The 27,885-nt window shown below is 41.0% G+C and overlaps 2 protein-coding genes across 5 annotated transcripts in view; one reads left to right on the top strand and one right to left on the bottom strand.

Annotated features, from left to right (window-relative positions):
* CRYL1 (crystallin lambda 1) overlaps positions 1-1,283 on the bottom strand; it is a 65,400-nt gene extending 64,117 nt beyond the window's left edge. Inside the window, exon 1 of one of the 2 annotated variants that reach the window (XM_026070499.1) lies at positions 1,176-1,283. In XM_026070499.1, the coding sequence (XP_025926284.1) occupies positions 1,176-1,207 (32 nt within the window). In that variant the 5' untranslated portion in view covers positions 1,208-1,283. The remainder of the gene's footprint in view (positions 1-1,175) is intronic. The other variant, XM_026070497.1, reaches the window with a different exon arrangement.
* Positions 1,284-9,118: 7,835 nt separating this feature from the next.
* On the top strand, positions 9,119-27,304 carry IFT88 (intraflagellar transport 88). 3 transcript variants are annotated; one of them, XM_026070490.1, is made up of 13 exons: positions 9,119-9,179; positions 10,222-10,317; positions 13,504-13,566; positions 14,286-14,342; positions 16,539-16,592; positions 17,671-17,734; positions 17,811-17,880; positions 18,914-19,004; positions 24,546-24,650; positions 25,874-25,976; positions 26,648-26,762; positions 26,863-27,094; positions 27,216-27,304. In XM_026070490.1, exons 2-13 carry the CDS (start codon positions 10,228-10,230, stop codon positions 27,237-27,239), a joined length of 1,068 nt encoding a protein of 355 aa, XP_025926275.1. In that variant the 5' UTR covers positions 9,119-9,179; positions 10,222-10,227; the 3' UTR covers positions 27,240-27,304. The 3 variants fall into 3 exon arrangements, with proteins under 3 accessions (XP_025926275.1, XP_025926273.1, XP_025926274.1); XM_026070488.1 differs by having other exon boundaries at positions 26,863-27,275; XM_026070489.1 differs by lacking the exon at positions 16,539-16,592 and having other exon boundaries at positions 26,863-27,275.
* The last annotated feature ends 581 nt before the right edge of the window (positions 27,305-27,885 follow it).

Genomic DNA, 27,885 nt, shown 5'->3' with positions numbered 1-27,885 from the left:
TGACAAATGAAAAAAATTTTTTTTCTTTTATTGTGATATAGGTTTTAAGGTTGTTGGATTTTCTTTAAAAGTATAGAATGTATAAAATAAGTCAATGGTAGATAACAGATAATTCTAGTTTGCATGATAGCAATATCACAATATGATGTTAGTACATTTGATCCCAAGAGGGGTCTTTCTGACACTTTAAACACCATTATTTTGGATTCAGTGGTGAAATGTTGACCACCAAGGTTCCAGACCTGCTCACTGAGCTCCTATGTCTGCTTCCAGTTTTTCCTTGTTCAGTGCAACTCTCGCGCAGGCTGCTGATACCAGAGCCCAGTTCTCCCTCCCAACCCTTCACGCATCTACGGCAAACAAGCATTCAGAGTGCCACAGACAGCAGCAAGTTTTGTCACTATCACATGACAGCACTGAGACACGTGTCTCAAGTCCTCAAGCAGTCCCACAGATAAAGTTTGTTGCTGCCTGCACTTCTAAGACTAAGTAACGGTGAGCACAGGTTGGTTATCGGCTGATGTTTTTTTTCTCCTTAACAAGATTATTGTTGAAGAGCTTCAGTTTTAGCTTAACAAGAGGATGAAGCACAATCCATTCACACAGAAGTCAAAACATCTCAGATATCAGAGTATGTCAGAGCTGTACTTCAACTTCTCCACTGGTTTTTCACTTACATAAAGAATATAGGCAAAAAGTGAAGGGCTTTCAGGAATTGCTGTAAAAGGAAACACTTTTATTGCACAACAACACAGAGCTTTCAAGGTCTTATGTAAAGAAACACCTTCTAACAAATCAAATGTAACAGGAACATTTTCACCCACGCACAGAGGATCCTGAATTTTAGCAGTAGCACCGACTGTAACTAGCCAGATTTCCCTTACAGGACACTCCTGTCCCGGATTCAACCCTCTTTCAGGCGTTTCGTAGCACAGAAGCTAAGAGTTCATGCACTTGAGAGCCACCGAGCGCCCCCAGGTAACACCTCACTGGGACACCTGCCGCCCGCGGCAGCAGCTAACGCGACGCCTCGCGGCCCCCAGCGGCTCCGGCCCAGGAGCGGCTGCGGGAGCAACGACGCCGCCGCAGGCCGGGGCTCCCGGGCACGGCGCCCCCGGGGCCCCCGCGGGCCGGCCGGGCCCCGCACCCCCGCGCGAGAGACGGGAGCCTTTTACCTGCCGACGATCGCGACGCGCGCGGGCTCCATGGCGGCGCGGGCCGGGCCGGAGCGGCAGCAGCACGGATGCGGGACCGGGCGCCACACCGCGCCTCGCCGCCGCGGCGACCTCCTCCTTAAAGCGCGCTCCCGCGCCCGCCCGCCCGCGGCCCCCGCGATGTCACCGCCGCCCCCATTGGCTCCTGCGACGAGCGCTCCCATTGGCTGCGTGGCACGCCCCTCAGCAGCCGCTCCCCGAGCCGAGCCGAGCCGAGCCGAGCCGAGGCGGCGGCCCTCGGGCCCCCGGCGGGCGCAGACCCGCCCAGAGGCGGAGACGCTCCTCTCCCGAAAGCTCCCTGCCACCCCCCACGCGTGTGTGTGCGGAGAGAGGTCTCGGCAACCCCCTTCACACACCCGCCCCTCACCTGGGCCCGGCCCCCGCCGTCGGCGGGCCGGGGGGGGGGCAGAGCCACGACGCCTCCTTCCCTCAGGGGGTCCCAACGGTCCCCGCTGGCGGTTTCTCCTCTTGGCCCCTCGGAGGCCACGCGCTGCTTGACCCCCCTGGAAAGACAGGCAACACAAGCGAGCCCCCAGGCTGCGCCACGAGGACGCCGCCAGGGCGAGGGCCGGCACCTGGGCCGGCCTGCTGCACCCCCAAGGGAGCAGGCCACGGCCAGGCCTGCACCCTTCTGCCCTGCCACGAAGAAGGGCCTTGGGAAGGGCTGACCCTTAGGGCCATGTCCTCAAAGGTGTCGAGGTGCCCTCAGGTGAGATCCCAGTGAAACCAAGACACCTATGAGGGCATGGGACTTGGCATGCAAAGCCCTCTTTGAAGAAGCAAAGATCCCATCCCGTCACGCTTTGGCCAGAAAAGTACCAGAATATGGCAAATCCCATTGCTCTCTATTTCTCAATGAGGACACAAAGAAATTCCAGAATAAAGTTCCAACTCAAAACTCAGTCCATGGGGGTTTTTTTGCATTAGAGAAAGCCTTATTATTCTTAAAAATACTTTCTTCTTGAATTAAGAATAAATAATATTTTTTTTTGCTGACCTTTTGTCCAAAGCTTTTAAGAAATCGTGCAAAAATGCGACATTATAAAGTCAACATAATTCTTTAAGCTGCTCTGTAGTATCTGTTGTTCCTCCTGGAGTACTGCATTACTTATTTTTTCTAATTCTATGTAGTTCCTACTCATCTATGTGTTGTTCTGTAATCTTATGCTGGATACTCCTGAAAAGATACAGAAGTTAATATTTTAAAATGAACAGTTGTTATCAAAGATTCTATTACTGAACTATTACTATAGCTGAGAAACACTTTTATTCTAAGTTTTCTTGTGTTTCTGGCTTTCAGAAAAAAATCAGTTGAAAATTAATATATTCCCAGAATGAATGTTTCATAGAGGCTGATGAAGAAGTATAATGAACCTTTGTTTGGCTATTTTTTTCTGGTTTCTGAGAAAAAAATAAAAGGCCTACATAATCATTTTGTGTGTCTAGTCCCTCACTAATACTTTGCTAATTTCAACAACATTTAACAAAGAGATAGAGATCTCAAAAATACTGAATTCCTAATAGTTTCATGAATACCAGTCATTGCATAGCAGATGGAAAACCAAACTGATACCACCTTAACTTCACAACCTTAACACCACACAGTTGCCACACACGTGACCTGAAACCTACCAGCAATTAAGAAATGTAGGTGGAGCAGAGTGGAGATAACTGGGCCACAAGAATATACAAGAAAGTGGGACAGAAATGTGTAGGAAACCAGGATTTGCTAGCTCTGCTGCTGCTAGCTTGCTTAGGCTAGTATAGAAAGCATTGTTTTATGATGTATCAAATACCATTTTTGTTCCTCTAAAGAATAATTCAAAACAGCATGACTTGGCATGTATTATGAACACACAGACAATTTAGCCAAAGCATAACTGAAGCAATGTATACCTATTTTATGTATAAATTTTTACTTTAAAGAAAAAAATTAAGTCTCCAGAATATAAAACTAATGTCTTCTGAGCTTGGGAAACATGGTTTTAAGAACAAGGTCACCATCACCGACATTTTTAAGTTCTTATCAGTAATTTCAATATTCTCTGACCTTCTGAGATGTTTGTTTATAACTGAAGTTGTCTTAAGAACTACTAGACTTTCAGAGACAAAACCAATTTTATCCAGACAAATTGATTCAGCAGAAATAAGAACTCAGCTAAGCAGTTCAAGAGGCGTTGCTACAAGGGTTTGAGAACTAATCACAGTTGTGATAACAGCAATTACAAGGCCTTTAAGTTCTATTGCTGAACAAAACAAGGGGTCTATGGTAGTGAAATTTGAACTATTTTATTATCATCAATGTAGCAGTAGTAACAATGCTACATAACTGCATTAGTTATTTTATTAAAGAGTATGATGGTAGACATATTCCCTACTGTTTCAGATGACCAGACACACTAGAGTCCAAACTGCTAATGAACGAATAGATCAAAAGAAGTGGAAAAAAAGAGAGGTTTGCAGGAAGAAGGATTACAGAGAATTAACTTCTCAAAAGTGTAGGTCAAGGGAAGGAAACATGCTTGAAAAAAGGAGAATGAGGGACAGAGACTCACTCTTCCCTCTAGTGCAAGTCCTGTGGGAAGGGCAGAAACCTTAAGTCAGGAGAACTCAAAAACTTTGTAAGATTCTGGGCTTCATTAGGGAAAGAAAAGTAGGGTTTGTATTGTCAACAGAAGAGGCCCAAGTGAAGCAAATATGCACTCACCAGCCTATATAGTCTTTCTTCTAAGTCCAACAGCAGTCGGAGTAGACTTGACTCGTTTTGTTGGGAGCTGCAAAGTTGACTCCTCCATGGTTTTGGTCTCAATTTCTATTGAGCATGCTCCACTACCACACCACGTGAGGAGGTGACAACTGCTACTGGCTGGGGAGAGGAGGTGGGTTTACTGGAGGGGTGGAGCAGAGCCGTATAAAAGAGTCTTGGAATAAACAAAGGGAAATTGCCAGCATTTACTGGGAGCAGCAGGAAGGTGGAATTTGAAGGAGCTGCGAATGTGAGGCCCCTTGCAGAAAATATAGGAATTGCATGTTTCTAAAATACAAAGTGTTCTTACCCAAGCTTTTGGCATGGGATGAAAACAGAGGCATAGTTCATCTTTGTTAAGTATTACATTGTTTTAATACATTACTTGCTCACCAGAGCAATCCAAAAGTACATTTCAGTTGTGACAGACTATGGTATGTTGCTGCTATTATATTAATGGTTCAGAAAACACAGTGGATTCAAATGTGCTAGCATTTAATTTAGTTTAATAACTTTTGTTTCTATTTTGTAGAGTTATAGCTAGTGGTTTGCATATTATAATTATAGCTAGCAATTATATTACAATTATGCTGCAATTACAACTATAATTTTAATTATAACTAGAAGTTTGTGCAGTTTATTTAGCTAGTCATTCACAGTGCAAATGATCTGATGAAAATACTACCAATATTGCTAAAAATGGTGATTCTCAAAGAAGCTCTCTGCAGGAATTAACAAGTACATGCTAATAAAATAGATATTACAAGAACTATGCAAAAATATGATTTAGCAAAAATAGATGGAATTATATATTTTAATAGTTAAAATACCTGTTATAAATGCCTTTTAAACCCACACTACAACATATGTGTCATTCATAATGCAGTTCTTCCATTTATTTTGTTTGTTTACAAATCATACATAATTGATTTATTTATCTGCTTTAATAGAGACTATATTGTGAATTGATGTTTAGAGCAGAATTATACTGAGTATTTTCCCCTTTTAGAGTTGTTTTGAAATAGCTGTTTTTAAAAACTTTCAATATAACCCTGTAAAATACTTTTATCTAATTTAATTCCTCATTAAGAGCCTGACCCTGAAAATATTCTGATCCTTGTACTTACCTTTGTATCAGGAGGAGCTCTATAAACCTTATTTTCTAACTTCTAAGATTCTAATACCCATACTGGTCATACTTTTGATAACAGAGGAAAGTAACATGCAATAGTTACCTGTTAGTGTTGATGAAATAAATGAGCCCACAGTATCAAGACTGTCACATAAATCAGTCACCAAAAAACTAACCAGTTGAAGTCTGGATTTACAAGTATAGGAAGAGCTTAATTTGAAACTTTTTTTTAATTTAATTGCCATCAAAATAAATTTAATTAGCATTAACTTGAATTACCATTAAACTCTCTTAAATTTTCAGCTAAAAAAGAAAGAAACTATTTGAAAGGCTAAGTATTAGAAAGGCTTTAATTTTAATAATATTCTTTATTTTTCTTCCCTTGAGCAATCTTTTAAAGGTATATTGACATGATCTATTCATTTCAAGAGGAATACTGGTAAATGCAACTTTACTGCTCCTGGTAGGTAAGCTAGCTGAAGTGTCTTTGCATGACACTGCAAAACTTCTGAACGTTTCATCAGTCCAGAATTCAATACTAGAAAATTACTTACTCTTTAAAGTTTTCAATGGGAGCATTACTTTTTTAATCCAGACCATTTTCTAAAAACATATTAGGGGCTGATAAAACAAACAGTTAAATGGAAAGAGCAAGGGTAAGGTACACACTAACAGTGATTAGGACAAGCAGACTGTGGCCAGTAACCCCTGAACCCAAATTAGTAGCTGCTGGAAAAGTTTGAGTCCTTACTTGTATTGTTACTGCTACAAAAAGATACCAGTCACCATGCTTTGAAGGCAAGGAAAGTTCTACTGTTTAAAGAGTATAGTTTCAGGGTCTCCTTAAACTGCCGTAAGTTTTCACTATATAAACTGGATCATGGACTTGACAGCTTGAAAGATAACTGGACAAAAGTCTGATCAAATCTTCAGTTTGTTTCAGTTGCACAAACAGCTAACTTGATGCAAAGCAGAGGACAGATCCAGGGCAGGAATGAAAATCAGAAAGGTGAGAAAAGAATGGGACAACTTCATTTAGTGAGTGCTGACTTACTGTAACTTGAAGTGATTAGGAATTTACAGCATATAACTTTGCTTAGGCTATTTACTACTTTGTGGCAGTTTTGCATTCCAGGTTGTACTCAGGATTTAGCCAAAGCCAGTAAAGACAATTACATCATTTGGGTTTTTCCCTGTAGCGTGATCTGGTTAGAGCATCTCTTAAATCAGGTCTAGTGAGAAAGGTCCAGTGTTGTCACAGAAGATCCTAGTATTTCTGGGTTTTGTGTTAAATCTTTATGCATTAATGTCTATTTATTCTATACTTCATAGCACATAAAACCATTGTAGATTGATACAGCTTTTAGAAGCATCAAAAAGGCCTGTTGAGACTCTAAGTTGTTGTGAGGACCTCAGAAGCAGTACATGGACTGAGGGGCCTAACGAGGTGGGCCAGGGAGTGTTTCCAAGCTCCTGGCCCCAGGTGCACACTGGAGCAATGTGGGCTACATGTGGCTGTGCCAGGGCCTGGACCCAGGCACTGGAATCAACCGTCTATGCTATTAAAAAAATCCCATCACAGCATTAAATAATTATCATTCTCCCAAACAATTTCCAGTATGGTTTGGGAGTTAACAGCAGCTAGGGACCATTCCCTATAGTTGCTTTCAATGTGTTCACCCTATTTTGGAGGGTTAGAGAGTTTGATAATATGAACATGGTCAGATTCCATTTGTGTCCTGCCACTGTTTCATTTACAAGGATAGATACAGATGCACTGACTCCTTAACATGGTCCCCTTCCCTCCAGTGCCCCAAATAAATGGACTGAAACATCACAGCGTGCTGGGCACCAGTATACCCAAGTCCCTGGTAAGGGCAAGCTGGGTACCAGAGCTAGGGCTTTTTCCCCATTATGCATCTGCTGCTCAGTTTGAATGTGTCTGAGGACAACCAGATAATCTAAAAGCCATAGGCTGAAATTTATACGAGGAGTCACAGGCAGAAAAGGAGGACTATGTATATATATTTTTTATGCTGAAATTCATCATTTATGACAGATAATTCACCTTGAAAATTTTCCCAGCTAGAGTCTGTTACTCTGCAAAATATTTGTATTCCAGAAACTCCAGGTATAAAATTTTTATGTCCAAAAGTGTCAGGTCTAAAGTTTCAGTGTGAAAGTGGTTCATGCATTGAACCTGAACAAGTTAATGCAAGAAGTGATAATGTGTTAATACAATTTTGTTATCTTTGTTTCTCTTGTTGGGAGCYGGAGTAGAAAGACATTTCACTCATATCCGCTGTGCCTTATCTCTTATGAAAGGACTTTGAAGCTGCAAGAAGGTGAGCAGCAGAAAGCCCTGACATTGCATAATGCTCACAAAACCCAATCATACAAAGGGTATTCTGACTGACTATATGTTGTGTAGTGGCTTTATAGCTTTCTTATGCCATTAGCATAAGGCAGTGGGAGCAGGTTGCAGTTTGGCTCAGAAAGCTTTCTATCTCTCAAAAATAATACAGAGTTCAGAGATCTCTGCTCTGTTCTCTCTGTTTTCCATTTAGCTATGGATGACTACTTTCCCCAGAGTGTAATGGTTTGCTAATCAGCTGGAGAAGTTATCAGGTTCTCCATAACACCCAGCCAAGAGAAAGCAGTAAAAATGGTAGAATGACTGAATCACCTTTTTTTCTTTGAAGACTTTAGGAGCTTTAATTTTTTTATTCAGTTTCAGAGATTATGGCAGATGGAAATCTTTATTCACTTTTTTATTGGGACTTTAAGTTTTGAGAGCAGATTTCTCAGTTTATCTGAACACTAGTCTCTGAGATTCCAGATGATGTTGTTGAGCACCCAGTGAGTCATATGGTGACTGTGGTGGAAGTCTGCAGCCACAGGTGTAGGCTGCTGCCTGAAAAAAACATATGTTCCCTTGGGGCCCCGTTGTACTCCAAAGGACACGTGCTAGCAGTAGTCTGGGGCTAGAGAGAAGCACTTGCTGAGACTTCCTGAGGTCCATTGAAACATGAATTATTCTAGGATCCTATAATCCTAAATTATGGAGGACTCTAGGGTTGTTGAGTTTCTTGGCCTGTTCTGCTGATTTTCAAATGCTTTCTGCTTAATATTTCAAAAACATTGTCATTAACCCTAATAAACTTCCTTTTAAAGTAGATAAGTATTATCCACATCTTACAGACATTTTTTTACAGACACAGAATAGCAATGTCTAGCAGACAAGTAAATTTGTTTCCATTTATGTTTTCTTTGTCCCATGGACTAAAGGTAGGCAGTCCGACAAGACTGCCATCTTTTGCAGTAGTTTTGCATTACTCTTCTGAAAGATGAGGGAAGCACAGGGAGAAGCAACTTTTGGTCATACTTCCATCATATGACATATGTTTTAATGCTTAGCACTCAGGCTCCCACCTTGGGAACACGCGTAACCTAACACAGGAAATAGATCTAGTCACAAAATGAAGTGTATGCATAAATGTTTGTGGGATCAGGTCAGAGTAAGTCCTAGAATGATCAAAAAGAAGTCAAATTTAGTTCACGTTCAGCTCTGACTCAGTGATCTGCACTGCTTCATTCGAAAATCTGTCCGAAAAAGTTGAGAGTAGTGTTTCCTGTCTGCAAGGGGTCGTGGAGATTGTTGGATTTGTGCCAGTTGCTCCCTTTCGTCGGGCTTTTGGGAGGGCAGAATGTTGTGGCTGCTTAATTTTAGAAACTGGGTGAGGGCTGGCTTTTTTCGGCCCCAGGAGCAGCACGCCCGGCCGGAGGGGCTCGGGCGCGAGGAGCGCCTGGCACGCAGCATGGGGCGCTGAGCCAGCCTGCGGCGCGGACGCAACCCCCGCGCCCCCCATTTGCCGCCGAGCTCTCCCTGACGGCGGCGACGCCCACGCGAGGGCAAAGGCTTCGGGGGAAGCTCTGCGCATGCGCCAGGGCGGCGTGCATGCTCGGCAGAAGCCAAGCTCCCGTATCTTAGCAACCAGGCGCGGTGCATTAGGGGATCGCGTCGTCTGGTGTCCCCCTTGGCAACGCAGGCCGGGCCCGGGGCCGGGGCCGCGGCGCGGAAGAGGAGGTGGGCGACCGGCGGGCAGGCTGCGGCGCGGGGGGGAGGGCTCGGGTCCTAGTGTCGGCCCCCGGAGTCTCTTGCCGGGGCGCGGCGCGGCGGCCCTGGGGGCAGCTCCGCCGTCCGCTGCCTCGGACCCTGACCAAGGAAACCCGCAAAAAGGAGCGAGGCTGCCCTGCGCCGCGGGGCACCGCGGATGGCCCGGAGGGAGGCCCGAGGGGTGCCTCCTCCTGCTCGAGAGCGGYTAGCCCTTAGCGGGCTGTGTGTGGCCTAGCTCAGCATCACCGCCAAAGTGTGCGTATTTCGTACTGTAGATGGAATCGGATTGTTATGTTCTTAATTTTTCAGGAAGGTAGGTAGCCAGGAAAACAGACCTTACTAGTGTCTTCAGTGAGGAAAAGGCCGCAAGGTGAATGCAACCCTTATTAGACACCCCAAGTACCTCTGAAGAAAGATGTCGAAACCCAGGCTTCTTTAATTCCTTTTTTTTTTTAACTGCTTAAACTGAAATGACAGAATTATGTGAAGAATTCTGCATAAAGAGAATACTTGCATCCTTGTTGGTGTAGGGACACAGGTGAAGGAAGATTTGGTGCTAGAAGTGATATCTTTCATTAGACTACTATGGTTTGGTCTAATTAAAAAATAATAGCAAACTTCAGAATATGCAAGAATTTTCCCAAATCTGAATTATCTGAGAATGTAAAAGTACTATTCTGAATACTATAATTACTTGTAATGATCATTTGGTTTTAATGATAAGATGACTATGTCTGTTTAAAACTACTGTTAAAATTTTGTCGTGACAAAGGTGTAAGTCCGGACAGCCTGGTTCTATGGAATGGTGCCATTTAATATCATTGTGCTTTCAATAGAACCCTAATTTTTTGGGGTATTCATGTTTTCTTAATATCAAGGACAGCAGATATAAACTAAAATTAAATTTGAGCTCTTTTGAATTTGTAAACCTTATTATTATCTATATTTTACATTTTTAAGGCATACATAATAACACTGAGATAATATTGGGGATGTTTTAATGTTTTCACAGATAAAAATGATGCAGAATGTACATCTGGCTACAGAGGCTGATGAGGATGATCTTTATTCTGGATACAATGATTATAATCCCACTTTTGACACAGAGGTAAAAAATATTTGCTGTTTCCCCCCTTCGTTGTGAATAGGATTAGTTTTTAAGTACAAGATAAGAATATGTAGGTACACTTATATACAAGTATACTGCTGCTTTGAAGTCAGTTTTTCTTCATTTAGCAAGAAATATATAAAGTTTCACAAGGATTTTTTTGAATATTTATTACTTCTCTGATACTTTTCTATCCCAACAAAGTATGTTTGTGCATCTCATGCCAGGTCTGATATGCTGTAAGGATTAGAATTTATGAAATATTACATCCTAGGTATTTGAAGGCAAAAGTTTGCTATGGTGTTTCCCAGATCATGTGCAAGTCTTCTGGTGCGAGAACCTATTTATTGGTCAATAGAACATTTACCTCTTATTGTGCTGCAGCTGAAGGAGACCAGAGAGTAGAGTGGAGTCCCTTTCCCCTCAGGTGTCTGTACAATCAATAAAGCATCTAGGATGACTTGCAGTAGCGCAGCAGACCACTTTCTGTTAACTGCTGGCGTTGTAGAATTATAGAATAAGACGGAGGTCATTTGGTCCAAACCCACAACCCCTTACTCTGCTATACACAAGGCCAGTGTTTCAAGACTTTATTTTTCTTGGCACCTTGTGTGAAATCCCAATGCCAGCAAAGTCCATAGGAGTTTCAGTGTGACCTCAGTAACATAAAATATCGTATTGTATTGGCATGACATAGATATTAATGTCAGTTAAAATTTAGAAGTAGTGCTAGTAATAAGCTTTTGGACAGAAATAAAAATTTTGCACATGCTAAATTTTATCTCTTAAGCTCTTCTTCGTCATAGTATTTTATTATTTTTCAGGGGATAATAAGTTTTTACATTTCCTCCTACTTGGAGGAATCCCATGGGTTAGGGCCCTGGAAGGAAGGAGGGTCCAGCAGAGCTGGTTAATATTCAAGGATCACTTCCTCCAAGCTCAAGATAGGTGCATTCATATGAGAAATAGGCAGGAGACCTTCATGGATGAGCAAGGAGCTCCTAGCAAAACTCAACCAGAAGAAGGAAGTCTACAGAAAGTGGAAGAAGGGACAGGCCACTTGGGAGGAATATAGGAACGTTGTCAGAGTATGTGGGGATGCAATGAGGAAGGCCAAGGCCCATTTGGAATTAAATCTGGCAAGGGATGTCAAGGACAACAAGAAGGGCTTCTGCAAATACAACAGTAGCAAGAGGAAGACTAGGGAAAACGTGAGGCCTTTGCTGAATGGGGTGGGTGCCCTGGTGAAGAAGGATGCAGAGAAGGCAGAGTTACTGAATGCCTTCTTTGCTTCAGTCTTTACTGCTCAGGCCAGCCCTCAGGAATCCCAGACCCTGGAGACAAGAGAGAAAGTCTGGAGAAAGGGAGACTTTCCCTTGGTCAAGGAGGGTCAGGTTAGAGATCATTTAGGCAAACTTGACACCCACAAATCCATGGGCCCCCATGGGATGCACCCACGAGTGCCGAGCGAGCTGGCGGACGTTATTGCTAGGCCACTCTCCATCATCTTGGAAAGGTCATGGAGAACAGGAGAGGTGCCTGAGGACTGGAAGAAAACCAATGTCACCCCAGTCTTCAAAAAGGGCAAGAAGGAAGACCAAGGAAACTACAGGCCAGTCAGCCACACCTCCATCTCTGGAAAGGTGATGGAGCAGCTCATCCTGGAGGCCATCTCCAAGCATGTGGAGGACAAGAAAGTGATCAGGAGTAGTCAGCACAGCTTCACCAAGGGGAAATCATGCTTAACCAATCTGATAGCCTTCTCTGATGGAATGACTGGCTGGGTAGATGAGGGGAGAGCAGTGGATGTTGTCTACCTTGACTTCAGCAAGGCTTTCGACACTGTCTCCCATAACACCCTCATAGGCGAGCTCAGGAAGCGTGGGCTAGATGAGTGGACAGTGAGGCGGATTGAGAACTGCCTGAATGGCAGAGCTCCGAGGGTTGTGATCAGCAGTGCAGAGGCCTGTAGCTAGCGGTGTCCCCCAGAGGTCTGTACTGGCTCCAGCCCTGTTCAACTTCTTCATCAATGACCTGCATGAAGGGGCAGAGTGCACCCTCAGCAAGTTTGCTGACGATACCAAACTGGGAGGAGTGGCTGATACACGAGAGGGCTGTGCTGCCATTCAGAGAGACCTGGACAGGCTGGAGAGCTGGGTGGAGAGGAACCTCAAGAAGTTCAACAAAGACAAGTGCAGGGTCCTGCACCCAGGGAGGAATAACCCCAKGCACCAGTACAGGYTGGGGGCTGACCTGCTGGAAAGCAGCTCTGCAGAGAAGGACCTGGGAGTGCTGGTGGACACCAAGTTAAGCATGAGGCAGCAATGTGCCCTTGTGGCCAAGAAGGCCAATGGTGTGCTGGGGTGCATGAGGAAGAGTGTTGCCAGCAGGTCGAGGGAGGTGATCCTCCCCCTCTACTCAGCCCTGGTGAGGCCACATCTGGAGTACTGTGTCCAGTGCTGGGCTCCCCAGTACAGGAGAGACATGGCACTACTGCAGAGAGTCTGGTGGAGGGCTACAAAGATGATTAGGGGACTGGAGCATCTCTCTTATGAGGAAAGGCTGAGAGAGCTGGGCCTGTTTAGCCTGGAGAAGAGAAGGCTGAGAGGAGATCTTATCAATGTGTATAGGTATCTCAAGGGAGGGTGTCAAGAAGATGGGGCCAGACTCTTCTCAGTGGTGCCCAGCGAAAGGACAAGAGGCAACAGGCACAAACTGAAACACAGGCAGTTCCATCTGAACGTGAGGAAAAACTTCTTCACTGTGAGGGTGACAGAGCACTGGCACAGGTTGCCCAGGGAGGTTGTGGAGTCTCCTTCTCCGGAGATATTCAAAACCCGCCTGGACGTGATCCTGTGCAATGTGCTCTAGGTGACCCTGCTTGAGCAGGGGGGTTGGACTAGATGATCTCCAGAGGTCCCTTCCAACCTCAACCATTCTGTGATTCTGTGAAACTTAAAATATCAAAAGAGATAGGCCTAATAATATATTCATTACTTATTTGCACTACAACCTATCATTCAGTAATCTTCAAGTCAAATATTTTTGAAGAATACTTATCTTTTACCTGTCTGTTTTCAATAATCCTAATATTTTGGAATTGTGACTTTGGAATTGTGGCTTTGGGTGCTGTTTTTTATGGGGGTACGGGGTTGTTGGTTTTATTTCTTCTTCTTTTTTTTTCAGAATTTAGAAAATGATGCAGCTTTTCAACAGGCAGTGAGAACAAGTCATGGCAGAAGACCCCCTGTAAGTACATTTTAAAATAAATTCAAATAGTGTAGAAGTTCTCTGGAGCTCTAGCTCTATTTTTGGTTCTGATACAAACTTCCCTTGAGCATTGCTCATCATCTTTTTTTTTTTGTCTACTGCTAACATGAAGATGCAAGCTTTATTTGTATGAAAAATAAGTAAAGTATTAGCAGAGCATCACTTCCATTAAGCTCTGGAGTTAGACTAGCAAGGAATTTTGTTACGAAAGTTATATTCTTGTTTGAGGGAATGAGTTAAAGGACGATTAAAGAGCAAAACGAGGTTCTGGAAGGACTTTCTGTTTAGTATTCTTTTCATAGCGGTGCTAGTCTTGACAGATAATCTTAATGATAAGGAGCTAGAAAGTCTGATTTACAAAAACATTTGTTGTTGTTCTGATTGTTTTTCCTCCATTTTCACATAAATTAATTTGCTTACATTCATTTTGCTGCAACTTAAATCTTACATAATTTTTCATAAGAAATATAAAGTTGGCGTGTGCACTTTACTTTGAATATATATKTTGTGTCCAAAGAACAGATGAAACTGTTCTGGTTAACGTTACTTATTCACAGAACAATGTGGTTACTCAATGATATTCCTTTCTATAACAATTTTTAAGCACTATTATTTCTATGAATTCACTTTATAATTATTAGTCTCTCTATGTAGTTTAATAACACATGTGAGTGCTCATTGTTTTTTATTTCACCCAGATGACAGCCAAAATTCCTGGTACATCAGCTTCAAGACATGTAGCTACTGCATTTGGGGTAAGCTTTTGTTCACTGTTATATTCTTAATGACAGTGAGGTGTTTGCCTTAAAAATGAGAACCGTTAAGCCTTTGCACAAAATGATCTCCTTTTATCTTAGCATTTTCCTCCAATAAATTACATTTATTGTTCACTTTTGTAAGTGTGYGACTCTGCTCTTGGTCAAGGCATGGTTACTGATGCTTTTTCTCCCAAATCATACTGTGAATCAACTTCTGTACTGCATAAGGCAATAGATTTCAAAATATTAAAACCTGATTTTCTTGCATGGGGAATTGGATGGATTCTTCATTAGTTCTTGAGAAAGTCTTCCGAATGTTAAGGTGAAATTAAGTCTTAAAAAAATATATGAGTTTTCAAATCACCTCTAATTTAATCAGAAAAAGTTTGTTATATTCTGTGGTATACTTAGCCAATACTGTAAGTCTTAAATAGCTAATATCTTGGCCTGGTTACATAACAAAGGTTATGTACTACTGCTGTATTCACTTTGTTATCCCTTATCCCAATAATTTTTGAACCTGTTAGCCTGCATCAATCAAATCTGATAGAAAGACAGTGCTCTCAAAGATGTGTATCTCCTACAGATTTTGATAGAGAGAGGAGAGAGATTTTTATCGGCATGCTAGATGCTCACATGGTGTGAGCTTAACGTATCTTAGACATGCAAGAAGGCACACTGGACTTCTTGGTTCTACTGCTTGCAGCACCACGTCTTTATGTATTCTTCTTACTCTGTCTAGATGATATTAGTGTCACTGCAGTTTATTCTTAAATCTTGCATCCCACACCTTTGAAATAAGTCAAGTAATGATATTACCCGTATGAAATTATTTCACAGTACAATAAAATGTTCTGTAAGGAATTTTTTCCTACTGGTTACTTCTAATCTATTTAGTTGCTGGTTTTGTTGTATTACTTCTTTCCAGGATTTATTGCTTTAAGTATCTCTTATGCAAGTTAGTTGTGTAACAGTTTCAAAAAGAGGTAAATTCTGTCATAAGTCATTAAAGTGCATCCTTTATCCTGAACCTTCACTTGCCTGCTCTGAATATATTCCTTCTGAGACTGTTTTTTTTCTTAGCAGTTGTATCTGCAGATACTTAGTGCAGTACCAAGCCTTTGGGGGAGAAGAAAATTTATTGAAGGAGCAGTGCACTGGAAGGCAATCTGCCAATTGTCTCCACTTGATATATACTTCAGTTCACAACATAGGCAATTGGCAGATTTGCTGGAAGAGCACACTCCTGATTTAACTAACCGGTAATGTGTGTGTCCAGACCTCAACAGTGCCTGTTCGCTCTGCAGATTTGCTTCTTCTGCTCTATGATACTTGCTAATGTAGATACAGCTTTAGCAGGATAAAGCTAAAACCATTCATGATATGTGGTGGATAGTACATAAAACATAGACCTCGGGGTGGGAATTAGAGGGTACATTTTTCATGGCCCAGAAGTGCTTTGCCAGTCTGCGTTGCATGTTTGTAGTAACCATTAGCATTTACAACTGAAGATCTGGCACATTTATTCCTTTGTGTTTTTAACACTGATATTGAAGAACAGTGTGTTTAGTGTGTCTGCTCATGGAGGAGATACCTGTAGGCAGCTACAGAGCATTTCCTTATTTATTGTAAAATAAAATCTGCAGGAAGGCATGACTTACAGCACTGAATCTGCCCCTGTAATTCATAGTTAGGTGCAAACTCCTTCATTTCATTTATAATGAGAATAATAGAGACTATCCAAAGTCTAATTAAAAATAGATGAATCTTAGTTTTTAATCTTGTGTCAGCTGTACTCAGACTCTTACTGCAGTATTTTTTGTGTGTAATTTACTTGTTATGGATTTTTTTAAAATAATAATTCAATCATTTAAACTATTAAAATTTAATACTTTCTATAATTTAATAGTGAAGAGTACTGCTGCCTCAGATGTTATAAAAAGCTTGCAAACAAAAATTGCATAAGTATATCTGCATAAAAATAGTATTTGTGAATTTGTGTTAACTGAAGTGCCTGAGAAATCTAAAAAAAATACAGAAAACACCTATACTGAGCATCTATAATGATGGGAATTTTACTATGAACTTCTGCAATCATAAGATTGGGCCTTAAAACTCAATGGTGAAAAGGCTTATAAACTTCTAATGCTTTGTGAATGCTAGTTTTAATTGAGTTACTTTTTGTTTTGGTAGTCAAAGGCAACATTAACTTCATCTATGGGAAGACCAATGACAGGAGCTATACAGGTGAAGGTTTTTAATATTTACATTTTATCTGGACTCAGAATGATGAAGTTTTCTGACACTTATTGAGGTTTTTAATACAAATATTTAAAAATAATTGAAATGAAAATACAAATGATTTCTCTATTTTAATTTGTACTTTTTTTTTCAAAAATACTACTGTCAGAAAATGGGAGGGTTTTTTTCTGTGAATATTTTATTTGAGCACATGATTGGAGGTAGCACCACTGAAGTGCTCCTTAACATCTATTGACATGCAATGAATAACTTTTAGGAAGAGAGATTGATTCTGTTTTCCCTGGTTTTCTAATATACTTATACTTTAGTAAGAAACTGCAGCAATGTAGCAAAGATTTTTTTTTTTTTCCTCTTAAACATGTTGGCTTAATGCCAAGTATGTCTATACCCACTATTTATTCCTCTGTATCAGCCCAGATGGGAGTCAGGATTTTTTAATAAGTTGTCATGTTGTGGTGTCAGATCCTCATGTGTTAGGAGGAATCATCTGGTAATAAGAACAAATTTCCAGCTTATTTGTGCCACTTTTGGCTTAGATCAGGTAAAACATTCTGATCCATAATTTCATGGGATTCTCAAACTTTACTGTCAGTAAAAAGAAAAAAACAACAACAAAATCTGATTTCCGAAACAATGTGACAGACAGTAAGCTGGAGCGCACTGCAGATTTCAAGACCAACCATTCCTAAGAAGAATGTGTAAAAATGAGAGAGAAATACAAAATACATGTTACCATTATTAGAAACAAAGCACAGTAACAATTACGTTTGCCTGTGGGGGAAAAAAAAGTTTGGAATTAAGTATTCTGAATGTATATAAGATTTACACAAAATAATAACTGTTCCTTTATATCAGTTATAGCTTCTGTATAATGTGAGCTCTGCTATTTTGTAGACAGTTATGATATGTACAATATTTGAGAAATATACTGGTCAATTTATCGAGGTGGTAACAACCTTTTCTTTGTATTTAAAGGTTTTGTAATATGCAACTGATGCCCTTACTGTTCACAATACATCCTTTTAGGAACTTTCTTTTAATATTTCTTTCTTTTTTCTTTAAGGATGGGGTTGCGCGACCAATGACTGCAGTTCATGCTGCAGGTTACACTAAAGCATCTATGAGAGGTACGGTTTGTAGAAATCGCCAGCTGCCACAGGAAGATGCTGTTTTACAATTTTCAGGACTCTGTTAATTTTGCAGGTTCTTTATTTGATCCTCTTGGACAAGCCAAGGGTCCTGCTCCTCCTCTGGAAATGAAAAATCAAGACAGGTATATAGATATATTTTTGTTTTGTTCAGTTGTGTTACATGATTTTAAAGTTTTAACAGCAAGAAAAAGCAATTTACAATAGAGTTTAATAACATACAGGCAGTTGTGAAGCCTTGCGGGGCCAAACTGTATTTTTGTGGGATAAGGCTACAGATATTTATGCACATAGTTAGCTGACTCCCCAGAGTAGTTGCATTGATTTTGAGGAGAATCTGATTTCCCTGACTTCTAGTTCTGACTGTAGCCCAGCAATCTGAATGCAGTTGTTGCCGCACAAATGTGGTGTTATAGAACAGGATTATGGAAGAGTGCTTGACAGGCGAGAAACACCATGATTCATGCAGTCCTATGGAAGGGACTTTAGGTAATTTGCCTGCTGTTTCTCCTTGTTCACTGTCTGACCTTAACACCTTCATAAAAAGTAGAACTGAGATTGTGAAAGTTTTACAGGCTGGTATAAACGTTGGGGAGTTGGCTGAGAAGAGATCCTCAGACTTCTCAAAAAAGTTATATTCCTCAAATTCAAGAGGAATAGGGAATACTACTGAAATGAATGGTTATTTAACTGAGGAAAAAAACCTAGGTGAATAACAACTTTTGATTAAAATCTACATATGCAAGCTATATTTTGAAGCTATACATGCAAGTTAAGTTTCTGTTAATTACTTTTAAAAAAATATTTCATTTCACTGGGTGCTTGACTTGAAAGTTTCACCATCCCATCTATTCATTCTGTCATTGCTTCTCTTCAGCAAACTGAGTCTGTGAAATGTGCATGTCTGTCTTTTTCTTATAAGAGGATTTATGTTCTCTTAAGTCTCTGTGCTTAAACTGAAAGTGTGAATATATCTTTGCAGGATCTTCTCTGTGTGTAGTTCTGCATTGTATTTTCTTTGACAGGAAAGCTGATTAGTTGCCATATGTTGTGATATATTACACTACTGTGTTATTTTATTAATACCAGCCTGCATAAAAATGTGTTGTTTGCAGTTACTAGTGTAAATCAATCTTTCTATTGTTACTTTTATTTTAGTCCAGAAGAAAAGATTAGGCAGCTAGAAAAAAAAGTGAACGAACTTGTTGAAGAAAGCTGCATTGCCAACAGCTCTGGAGACTTGAAATTGGTAATTTTTCTGGATTTCATTTTTCTTTTGGTATTGTTATGGTAAGTACAATTTGCATAGATAGATACTTAAACTGACTTTTCATTGAAATATTTCAAATGATTAAAGTCACCTTAATTTTAACTTTGTTATGACTCATCTTCTAATCCAGTCATGGCTTGTATTGCCAACAAAAGATAGGAATTGTTATTTCTTGTGTATATATTTGTCAGGATTTCAGTGTTATAAAGAATCCTCCCCCTTATTTCCCTTTGTCTCTTCGGATGGGTCTAATCCATTAGTCGTACTGGCACAGATTGAAATGAAGCTAGTCTAACCTATGGAGTGGRGTACTCTTCTTCAATATCAGGCTTATAACTCACATCTTTGCTGCATTTGATCATCAAGCATGTAAGGATCTTGCCTGAGTTCCATCCTTTTCTCTTGGTATTGTTCATGGCTTTTCAATAATGTCATTTTCAGCCAGCGCTGGTACTCGGCACCAGATTCAATCTCCCTCAAGCCTCCTCCACAGTAGCCTTCCTTGTCATGGGCTGTTTGGTGTTGTAGCAGGTGGAAGTCACTTATATTGTTTCTCATGCACCATAAGGGTTTGGCGTCAAGATGGACTATTTCATCTTCCTTTAGTTCTTCAGAGAAGGGCACCTTCTGAGCTAAGCAAGCGTTAAAGGGGAAACACTGGTATCCTTCATAGGACAGTGGCAATAAAGCACATCAGCTTTGGATTGCTGTGCATCAAAATAGCCTCTAATTCTTCCTCCTTCTTAGGACCAGGCTTATGTTTTACTCCATGTGTTCTGGGCTGGCCAGCCTCAGCTCCTAAACTGCTGGAAGCAGAGAAGGGGCAATTGTTAGGACTAATGAGATATATTGGGATCCTGGGAATGCAGACTTCCTTTGTGCCCATCTCTTGCCCTTTCAAGGTGTGCCATCTCATTCAATAGGGAGGGGAAAAAAAGTAAACTAAAGCTGTTAGAGATGTCATTTCTGGCTCAGATGCTTAAGCTGCAAAATTTTTGAGATAGGAGAGCATTCCGAGGAGGTATCATTACAGTGCGAGAATGGGGAAAGCATCACTCCTGAGCATCTGCTGCTTGTTACTGTCAGGACACTGCGCGATGTTCTTTTGGTCTGATTAGGTTCTCATGTTATCTGAGGAGGCCAAACTTCAAGAGCTATTTCATGACAAGGATTGCAAATGGTCTGGAAAGAGCCCTCCTACAAATCAGGCAAATGTTTGTCCATTGTACATAGTGTCTATATTTGTGAATCAAACCTGAGCCCAGGTTTGCAAATTGTTAACGTGGTTACTGACACAGTTCTGGCCCATGTGAAGTAGCACTTTGCAAAGTAGTTCCTAGGTATGGTTGAGGGTTGGTATGGGTAAGGAACTATTCCCAGTAGGCAGTTTTGATGTAGATGCCCTGTTGTGAAGGGTGAGAGAGCCATGTTGTGCTGGTGGGTAGTGGCTAAATAATAGGCTGTAATCTGTTTTGCTTATGTCTAGTATAGATATAATTAGTGAGTTCAAGCATGGTGATTTAGAACTCATTCAATTTTGAATTCATTGGAGCAGCCCTGCACTCAGGGACAGTGAGGCAGGTTTCTCTGGCCTCTCTTACCTTGAGGCAGGTTTCATGGAATTAGCTAGTGCCCTCCACACACAGTGAAGGCCTACTTAGTTCTTTTATGCTAGCTGTTTTCATGCACCTATGTGATGTCTCTTATCAGACTACATGTATAATGCTTACAGTCTTATCTATATTTGGTGCACTCCTTAAGAAGTAACCTTCTATTTACATGTTTGAGGCCTACTGGAGGTGAGATATTCTATGTTATGGTGGCAGGATCTATTCTTCCTTTGCAGGGAAATATCCAGAATTTTGTTAAGAAACATGCTGGTGCAGTTTTCTCCTCTCTCTAAGATTTGAAATTAGTGCATCAAGAATCAAGTTTTCATGTCAATGATTAATCCCTTGGGTAGTGTCAACATTCTCACATATGGAATAAGACATTTACCCTGTTAGCCTATGCCTGAACGATCCCGGATGTCTTGAGGGGACTCTCTTTCAGGACTGGTAACATCCCGTATCCTTTTGCTTACTACTTAAAAGAATCACAGAATGGTTGAGGTTGGAAGGGACCTCTGGAGATCATCTAGTCCAACCCCCCTGCTCAAGCAGGGTCACCTAGAGCACATTGCACAGGATCACGTCCAGGCGGGTTTTGAATATCTCCGGAGAAGGAGACTCCACAACCTCYCTGGGCAACCTGTGCCAGTGCTCTGTCACCCTCACAGTGAAGAAGTTTTTCCTCACGTTCAGATGGAACTGCCTGTGTTTCAGTTTGTGCCTGTTGCCTCTTGTCCTTTCGCTGGGCACCACTGAGAAGAGTCTGGCCCCATCTTCTTGACACCCTCCCTTGAGATACCTATACACATTGATAAGATCTCCTCTCAGCCTTCTCTTCTCCAGGCTAAACAGGCCCAGCTCTCTCAGCCTTTCCTCATAAGAGAGATGCTCCAGTCCCCTAATCATCTTTGTAGCCCTCCACCAGACTCTCTGCAGTAGTGCCATGTCTCTCCTGTACTGGGGAGCCCAGCACTGGACACAGTACTCCAGATGTGGCCTCACCAGGGCTGAGTAGAGGGGGAGGATCACCTCCCTCGACCTGCTGGCAACACTCTTCCTGATGCACCCCAGGATACCATTGGCCTTCTTGGCCACAAGGGCACATTGCTGCCTCATGCTTAACTTGGTGTCCACCAGCACTCCCAGGTCCTTCTCTGCAGAGCTGCTTTCCAGCAGGTCAGCCCCCAGCCTGTACTGGTGCCTGGGGTTATTCCTCCCYRGGTGCAGGACCCTGCACTTGTCTTTGTTGAACTTCTTGAGGTTCCTCTCCACCCAGCTCTCCAGCCTGTCCAGGTCTCTCTGAATGGCAGCACAGCCCTCTCGTGTATCAGCCACTCCTCCCAGTTTGGTATCGTCAGCAAACTTGCTGAGGGTGCACTCTGCCCCTTCATGCAGGTCATTGATGAAGAAGTTGAACAGGGCTGGAGCCAGTACAGACCTCTGGGGGACACCGCTAGCTACAGGCCTCTGCACTGCTGATCACAACCCTCGGAGCTCTGCCATTCAGGCAGTTCTCAATCCGCCTCACTGTCCACTCATCTAGCCCACGCTTCCTGAGCTCGCCTATGAGGGTGTTATGGGAGACAGTGTCGAAAGCCTTGCTGAAGTCAAGGTAGACAACATCCACTGCTCTCCCCTCATCTACCCAGCCAGTCATTCCATCAGAGAAGGCTATCAGATTGGTTAAGCATGATTTCCCCTTGGTGAAGCTGTGCTGACTACTCCTGATCACTTTCTTGTCCTCCACATGCTTGGAGATGGCCTCCAGGATGAGCTGCTCCATCACCTTTCCAGAGATGGAGGTGTGGCTGACTGGCCTGTAGTTTCCTTGGTCTTCCTTCTTGCCCTTTTTGAAGACTGGGGTGACATTGGTTTTCTTCCAGTCCTCAGGCACCTCTCCTGTTCTCCATGACCTTTCCAAGATGATGGAGAGTGGCCTAGCAATAACGTCCGCCAGCTCGCTCGGCACTCGTGGGTGCATCCCATGGGGGCCCATGGATTTGTGGGTGTCAAGTTTGCCTAAATGATCTCTAACCTGACCCTCCTTGACCAAGGGAAAGTCTCCCTTTCTCCAGACTTTCTCTCTTGTCTCCAGGGYCTGGGATTCCTGAGGGCTGGCCTGAGCAGTAAAGACTGAAGCAAAGGCGGCATTCAGTAACTCTGCCTTCTCTGCATCCTTCTTCACCAGGGCACCCACCCCATTCAGCAAAGGCCCCACATTTTCCCTAGTCTTCCTTTTGCTACTGTTGTATTTGCAGAAGCCCTTCTTGTTGTCCTTGACATCCCTTGCCAGATTTAATTCYAAATGGGCCTTAGCCTTCCTCATCACATCCCCACATACTCTGACAATGTTCCTATAGTCCTCCCCAGAAGAACTGCTGTATCTACTACTTTTGAGATGGAAGGTGTCCCGGATTTTGGTATGCATTCTCGTTTCTCTGGTCAAAAAGCCTGGTATATGCCTTTCTTCAGTTTGTGTAATCTCAGTGATCTTGGGCAAGTTAAGACACGATGGAACATTGATCATCTTGATTTCAGTAGTCTAGCCCAGACAGTCCTGGAATCAGGATGATTTTCTCCTGTCTGTGGACTCTATCTTTATTCTTGGGCCTACTAGGACAGCAATCTGGACTTCTGGTCTATCCCAATCATACTCCATTCCAATGATTGTTGGATTATCTGCTGAGCTAATAGCTGGATATCTCCTTTAGAGAGATGGATTTCACTTGATATGTCTTAGCCTAGCAGTCCACAGCATAGGGAGTTTGCTTCTTGGGAAGTTAACGAGAAGGTGCCTAGCAATGAAAATCTCAGTCCCAAAGTTGAACTTTACATCTGGTGCTTAAATTGAATGGGTCCACCCTTCAAGCTCCTAATGATCCTCTCATGTTGCACTTTTTATAATAAAATGTTGGGTGTTTTTTTTTTTTCTGGTGCTGATAGATTTTTAGCCATTTATTATGTTATTTTAGGATAAGGTATCCCTACTGACCTGTTCTAACCTATTTCTCATGTAATGTCTGAGTTTCACCTTCACCAACTGATGAGCCAACTTGTTTTATTCATTTTTCTGAGCCTCATATATGCGTAGCTGAGGACATATTTTGTTTCTCACTGTCAAAGGTTTGTTTGTTTGTTTGTTTGTTTTTAATGTAGATTGGGCCAGACCCTTCTGAGTGTTCTCTAGGCTGTTGGTGTTAATCTGACAAATCCAAGAGAATATCTGTTTTCCTGCAGAGGATATTGAAGTTGTTAACGCATTGTGGTTTTAAAAAAAAAAAAAAAAAAAAAAAAAAAAAAAAAAAGCCAGGTTGGAGTTGCCTTCTGTCATAAGGACTATCTTATCTTGAGAAATACTTCCATTCCTGTTAGCTTCTGAATGGCCACCTTGAGTGCTAGCCATTTCTTCTTCGACTATTTTGCCCTTGCAGGTCATCCAGGGCTGATGTGGCACTTACAGACCTGTAGCATTACTTGCAGGAAGGGTCTTGATACCAACCAGCAGAAGATTATGGTGAATCATAATCTTGGAGTCGCTCATACTGTGCGTGCCACCTCCCCTTATTTATTTATTTATTTATTTTTAACTTATGTGCATTGTAAGATTAATAGGATAATCCTCCTAGGGTCTTAATTGATTATGACATTATATTTATTTATATATATTTGTACAGTGTGAGTGTACAAATAACATTGTACAGCTAAGTACACTAGACAGCTGTATGACTGCTTATTGCTAATTAATATCTTTCTGTGGGTTATAGTACTACTTTCTAAGCCTTGTATACAGTCTGTGCATCTAAAGAAAATGGACATGAATATATTATTTTCATACTTGTTTTGAATGTGTTATTTTGGTCTTGGGTTAATGAGGTCCAAGGCATTGCTAAATTATAGTGTTTTATTTAAGGCTCTGGAAAAAGCAAAAGAGGCTGGAAGAAAGGAAAGAGTACTGGTGAGACAACGTGAACAAATTGCTACTCCAGAAAGCATCAACTTAGATCTCACTTACACAGTAAGTGCTTAGAAATATCAGTGAGTGAAGTGTGCTGGTAGCAAGCCTCCTAAAGACATTTCAGCGTGTTTGCTGAGTGTGCATGTAATACTCTTAAGTGTTCCAAGTCACATATACCCTACTAAAAAAAAGAAAAAGTAAAAAATAATAATAATAATAATGGGAATGACTTCTTGAAGTTAAAAATTTAGGATTGGAAAGATCCATTTATATCATGTCTCTTCCTTTGCAATCACAGGAACCACTTAGTCAACAATAAGTGATGAAGGATGCCCATGAATATCCAGTACAGCTACCTCGTCATGTCAAAGTAGTATCAAAATATACTACTGGGAGTATCTAAATATAACAAGTATAACAAATGTAAAGCCCATACTTCAAAGATAAGAGTTTAGAAAATAGAATGTGCCAAGAGAAGAAAACAGGAAAGATCAGACATTGCCTTTATCTTGAACCATAAAGTGACAGAGAATACATTATGTGGAAAAGGGATATATTACTATTCCTAAATCCTGAATTTTAAAGCATGTATATAGATTTACATTCTGGTCTTCAAATTAATATTAGGCTCTGAAAAAAAGATGCAGCATAAACCAAAATATTTAGGGAAATTTTAAAGTTGTACTCCAGGTAGTGCTGTAGAGAAAATATGTAACAATGAATACATCAAGTTAGGCTGACCTAGTAACTTATTTGAAGGTGAAGTTCAGAGTAAAGGTGGGGAAAACTTTAGAGATACCTTACCTGATCCCAACAGAACTTCTGTTTTGAAACAGCAGTTTGGAAAAATTCTCTCTTTGTAAACTGATCAACCACAGATAATAGGACTGTCTTCCACATGTTAGGAATCATAAATTACACATGTTTTCTGAGTACTATATGAATGCTTTTAATAACTCTGCATTGTAACGTTGTCTTTATGTAGGTCTAAGATGCAATAACCGTCCTGAATTTTCTTTGTCAATCTCTAGGTTCACTAAGCCTGACTTTTAATGGTATTTATTTAAGTACAAAAGTAAAAGAATTAGCTAGAATAAGTAGATTTGGAACTTGTTTTCTCTTTCAATATACAAAAACAAAGGACCATTAAAAGTATTGCTTTTATCAGTTTTAAGCTTCCCATCTTTAAATAAAATTAATTTGAAATTATCAACTAGAAATTCAGTTTTATTGCTCTTAAGATAACATTATTTTCTTGTACCTGTAACTTATTTTTTCTGCAGGTTCTTTTCAATCTGGCCAGTCAGTATGCTGCTAATGAAATGTATGCTGAAGCACTGAATACGTATCAAGTTATAGTGAAAAATAAGATGTTCAGCAATGGAGGTAGGTTACACTCCAAAATGGATTAAAATTGATAGTCAGGCATTCATAATCAGGATTTCATCTGCGTGGGACTGACTCACAGAGATCTCGGCTTCCATGTCTGTTAGTCAGAGTGGGTGGCAGATACTTACAATGTCTGACTTTGTATGATTTAACGTGGTTTGGCTCACCAAGTAACTTAAGAAGTCTTTTCTTTCCCTAAGCTAAGCATAAAGCCAAATACATCATTTTCTCATGCAGCCTGCACTATGTTATCTGCTCTAATATTAATTTTTCTTTTCTGACTCATCTTTCCCCTTCTGAAAGTTTCTTTTAATATTTTCCACATCTTTGAGACTCATACAGAGCCCTCTTCTCACAGCTGCTTCTTTGCAGCTGCCTTCCTGCAGAGCACCATAAAAAATCTCTACCTCATCCCTAAATTCCTAACCAAAACCCATTATATGCCTTATATTGATAGTTCTTTTCTAAGGTTCTTTACTGCTTTCTCCCTCTGGATGAAAGTTGGCAAGAGTCTGGTCTGTGCAGCACTTCTTTAAAAGACTAGTATTACCCTGTAATAGAGACAAGCATATTAAAAAGTTGCTCTACTCTGTCACTTCAAAACAAAATTTAAAAAAATTCTCTAACTATACTTTGAAAGACCATAACTCATTGACTTTTTGTGATAGGTAGACTGAAGGTGAACATGGGAAATATATATTTAAAGCAAAGGAACTATTCCAAAGCTATCAAATTCTACCGTATGGCTCTAGACCAGATTCCTAGTGTCCACAAAGAGATGAGGTGAGCTTATACTTGTAGGTGTGGTTCTGAAATACAAGTTTTGGATACAGTATGTTTTTGATAGTTAAAAATATAACCTAATGCTGATTTCTTTACTTAGGATTAAAATAATGCAAAATATTGGAGTTGCATTTATTAAAACTGGTCAATACATTGATGCCATTTCTTCATTTGAACATACAATGAGCATGTCCCCAAACCTGAAGGCAGGCTTCAACTTGGTCCTGTGTTGTTTTGCTGTTGGAGACAGTGAACAAATGAAAAAAGCCTTCCAGAAACTGATTGCAGTTCCCTTGGAAGTGGATTATGATGACAAATACATTTCACCAAATGTAAGTTTGATCAAAACAAATTGTATTTATATGGTAAATGGGGAGAAAGGTAGAGAGACTTTGAATGCCTGGACTATACAGTATATGTAAGTCGATGTACCTAATATAATTTTTTTGTCAGCACAAACTTAATGTGACAAAGTGAGGAGTGAATTACAGAATCACAGAATCACTGAGGTTGGAAGGGACCTCTGGAGATCATCTAGTCCAACCCCCCTGCTCAAGCAGGGTCACCTAGAGCACATTGCACAGGATTGCATCCAGGCGCGTTTTGAATATCTCTAGAGAAGGAGACTCCACAACCTCTCTGGGCCACCTGTTCCAGTGCTCTGTCACCTTCACAGTGAAAAAGTATTTCCTCATGTTTTTTTTTAAGACTTAATTTCACCTTAACATTCGGAAGACTTTCTCAAGAACTAATGAAGAATCCATCCAATTCCCCATGCAAGAAAATCAGGTTTTAATATTTTGAAATCTATTGCCTTATGCAGTACAGAAGTTGATTCACAGTATGATTTGGGAGAARAAGCATCAGTAACCATGCCTTGACCAAGAGCAGAGTCGCACACTTACAAAAGTGAACAATAAATGTAATTTATTGGAGGAAAATGCTAAGATAAAAGGAGATCATTTTGTGCAAAGGCTTAACGGTTCTCATTTTTAAGGCAAACACCTCACTGTCATTAAGAATATAACAGTGAACAAAAGCTTACCCCAAATGCAGTAGCTACATGTCTTGAAGCTGATGTACCAGGAATTTTGGCTGTCATCTGGGTGAAATAAAAAACAAT

This window comes from Apteryx rowi, unplaced genomic scaffold, assembly GCF_003343035.1.
Source record: "Apteryx rowi isolate R43461 unplaced genomic scaffold, aptRow1 scaffold_311, whole genome shotgun sequence".
Classification (NCBI taxonomy): domain Eukaryota; kingdom Metazoa; phylum Chordata; class Aves; order Apterygiformes; family Apterygidae; genus Apteryx; species Apteryx rowi.
The sequence above is the reverse complement of the archived record's forward strand: the minus strand, read 5'-3'. Positions and strand labels throughout refer to the sequence as shown.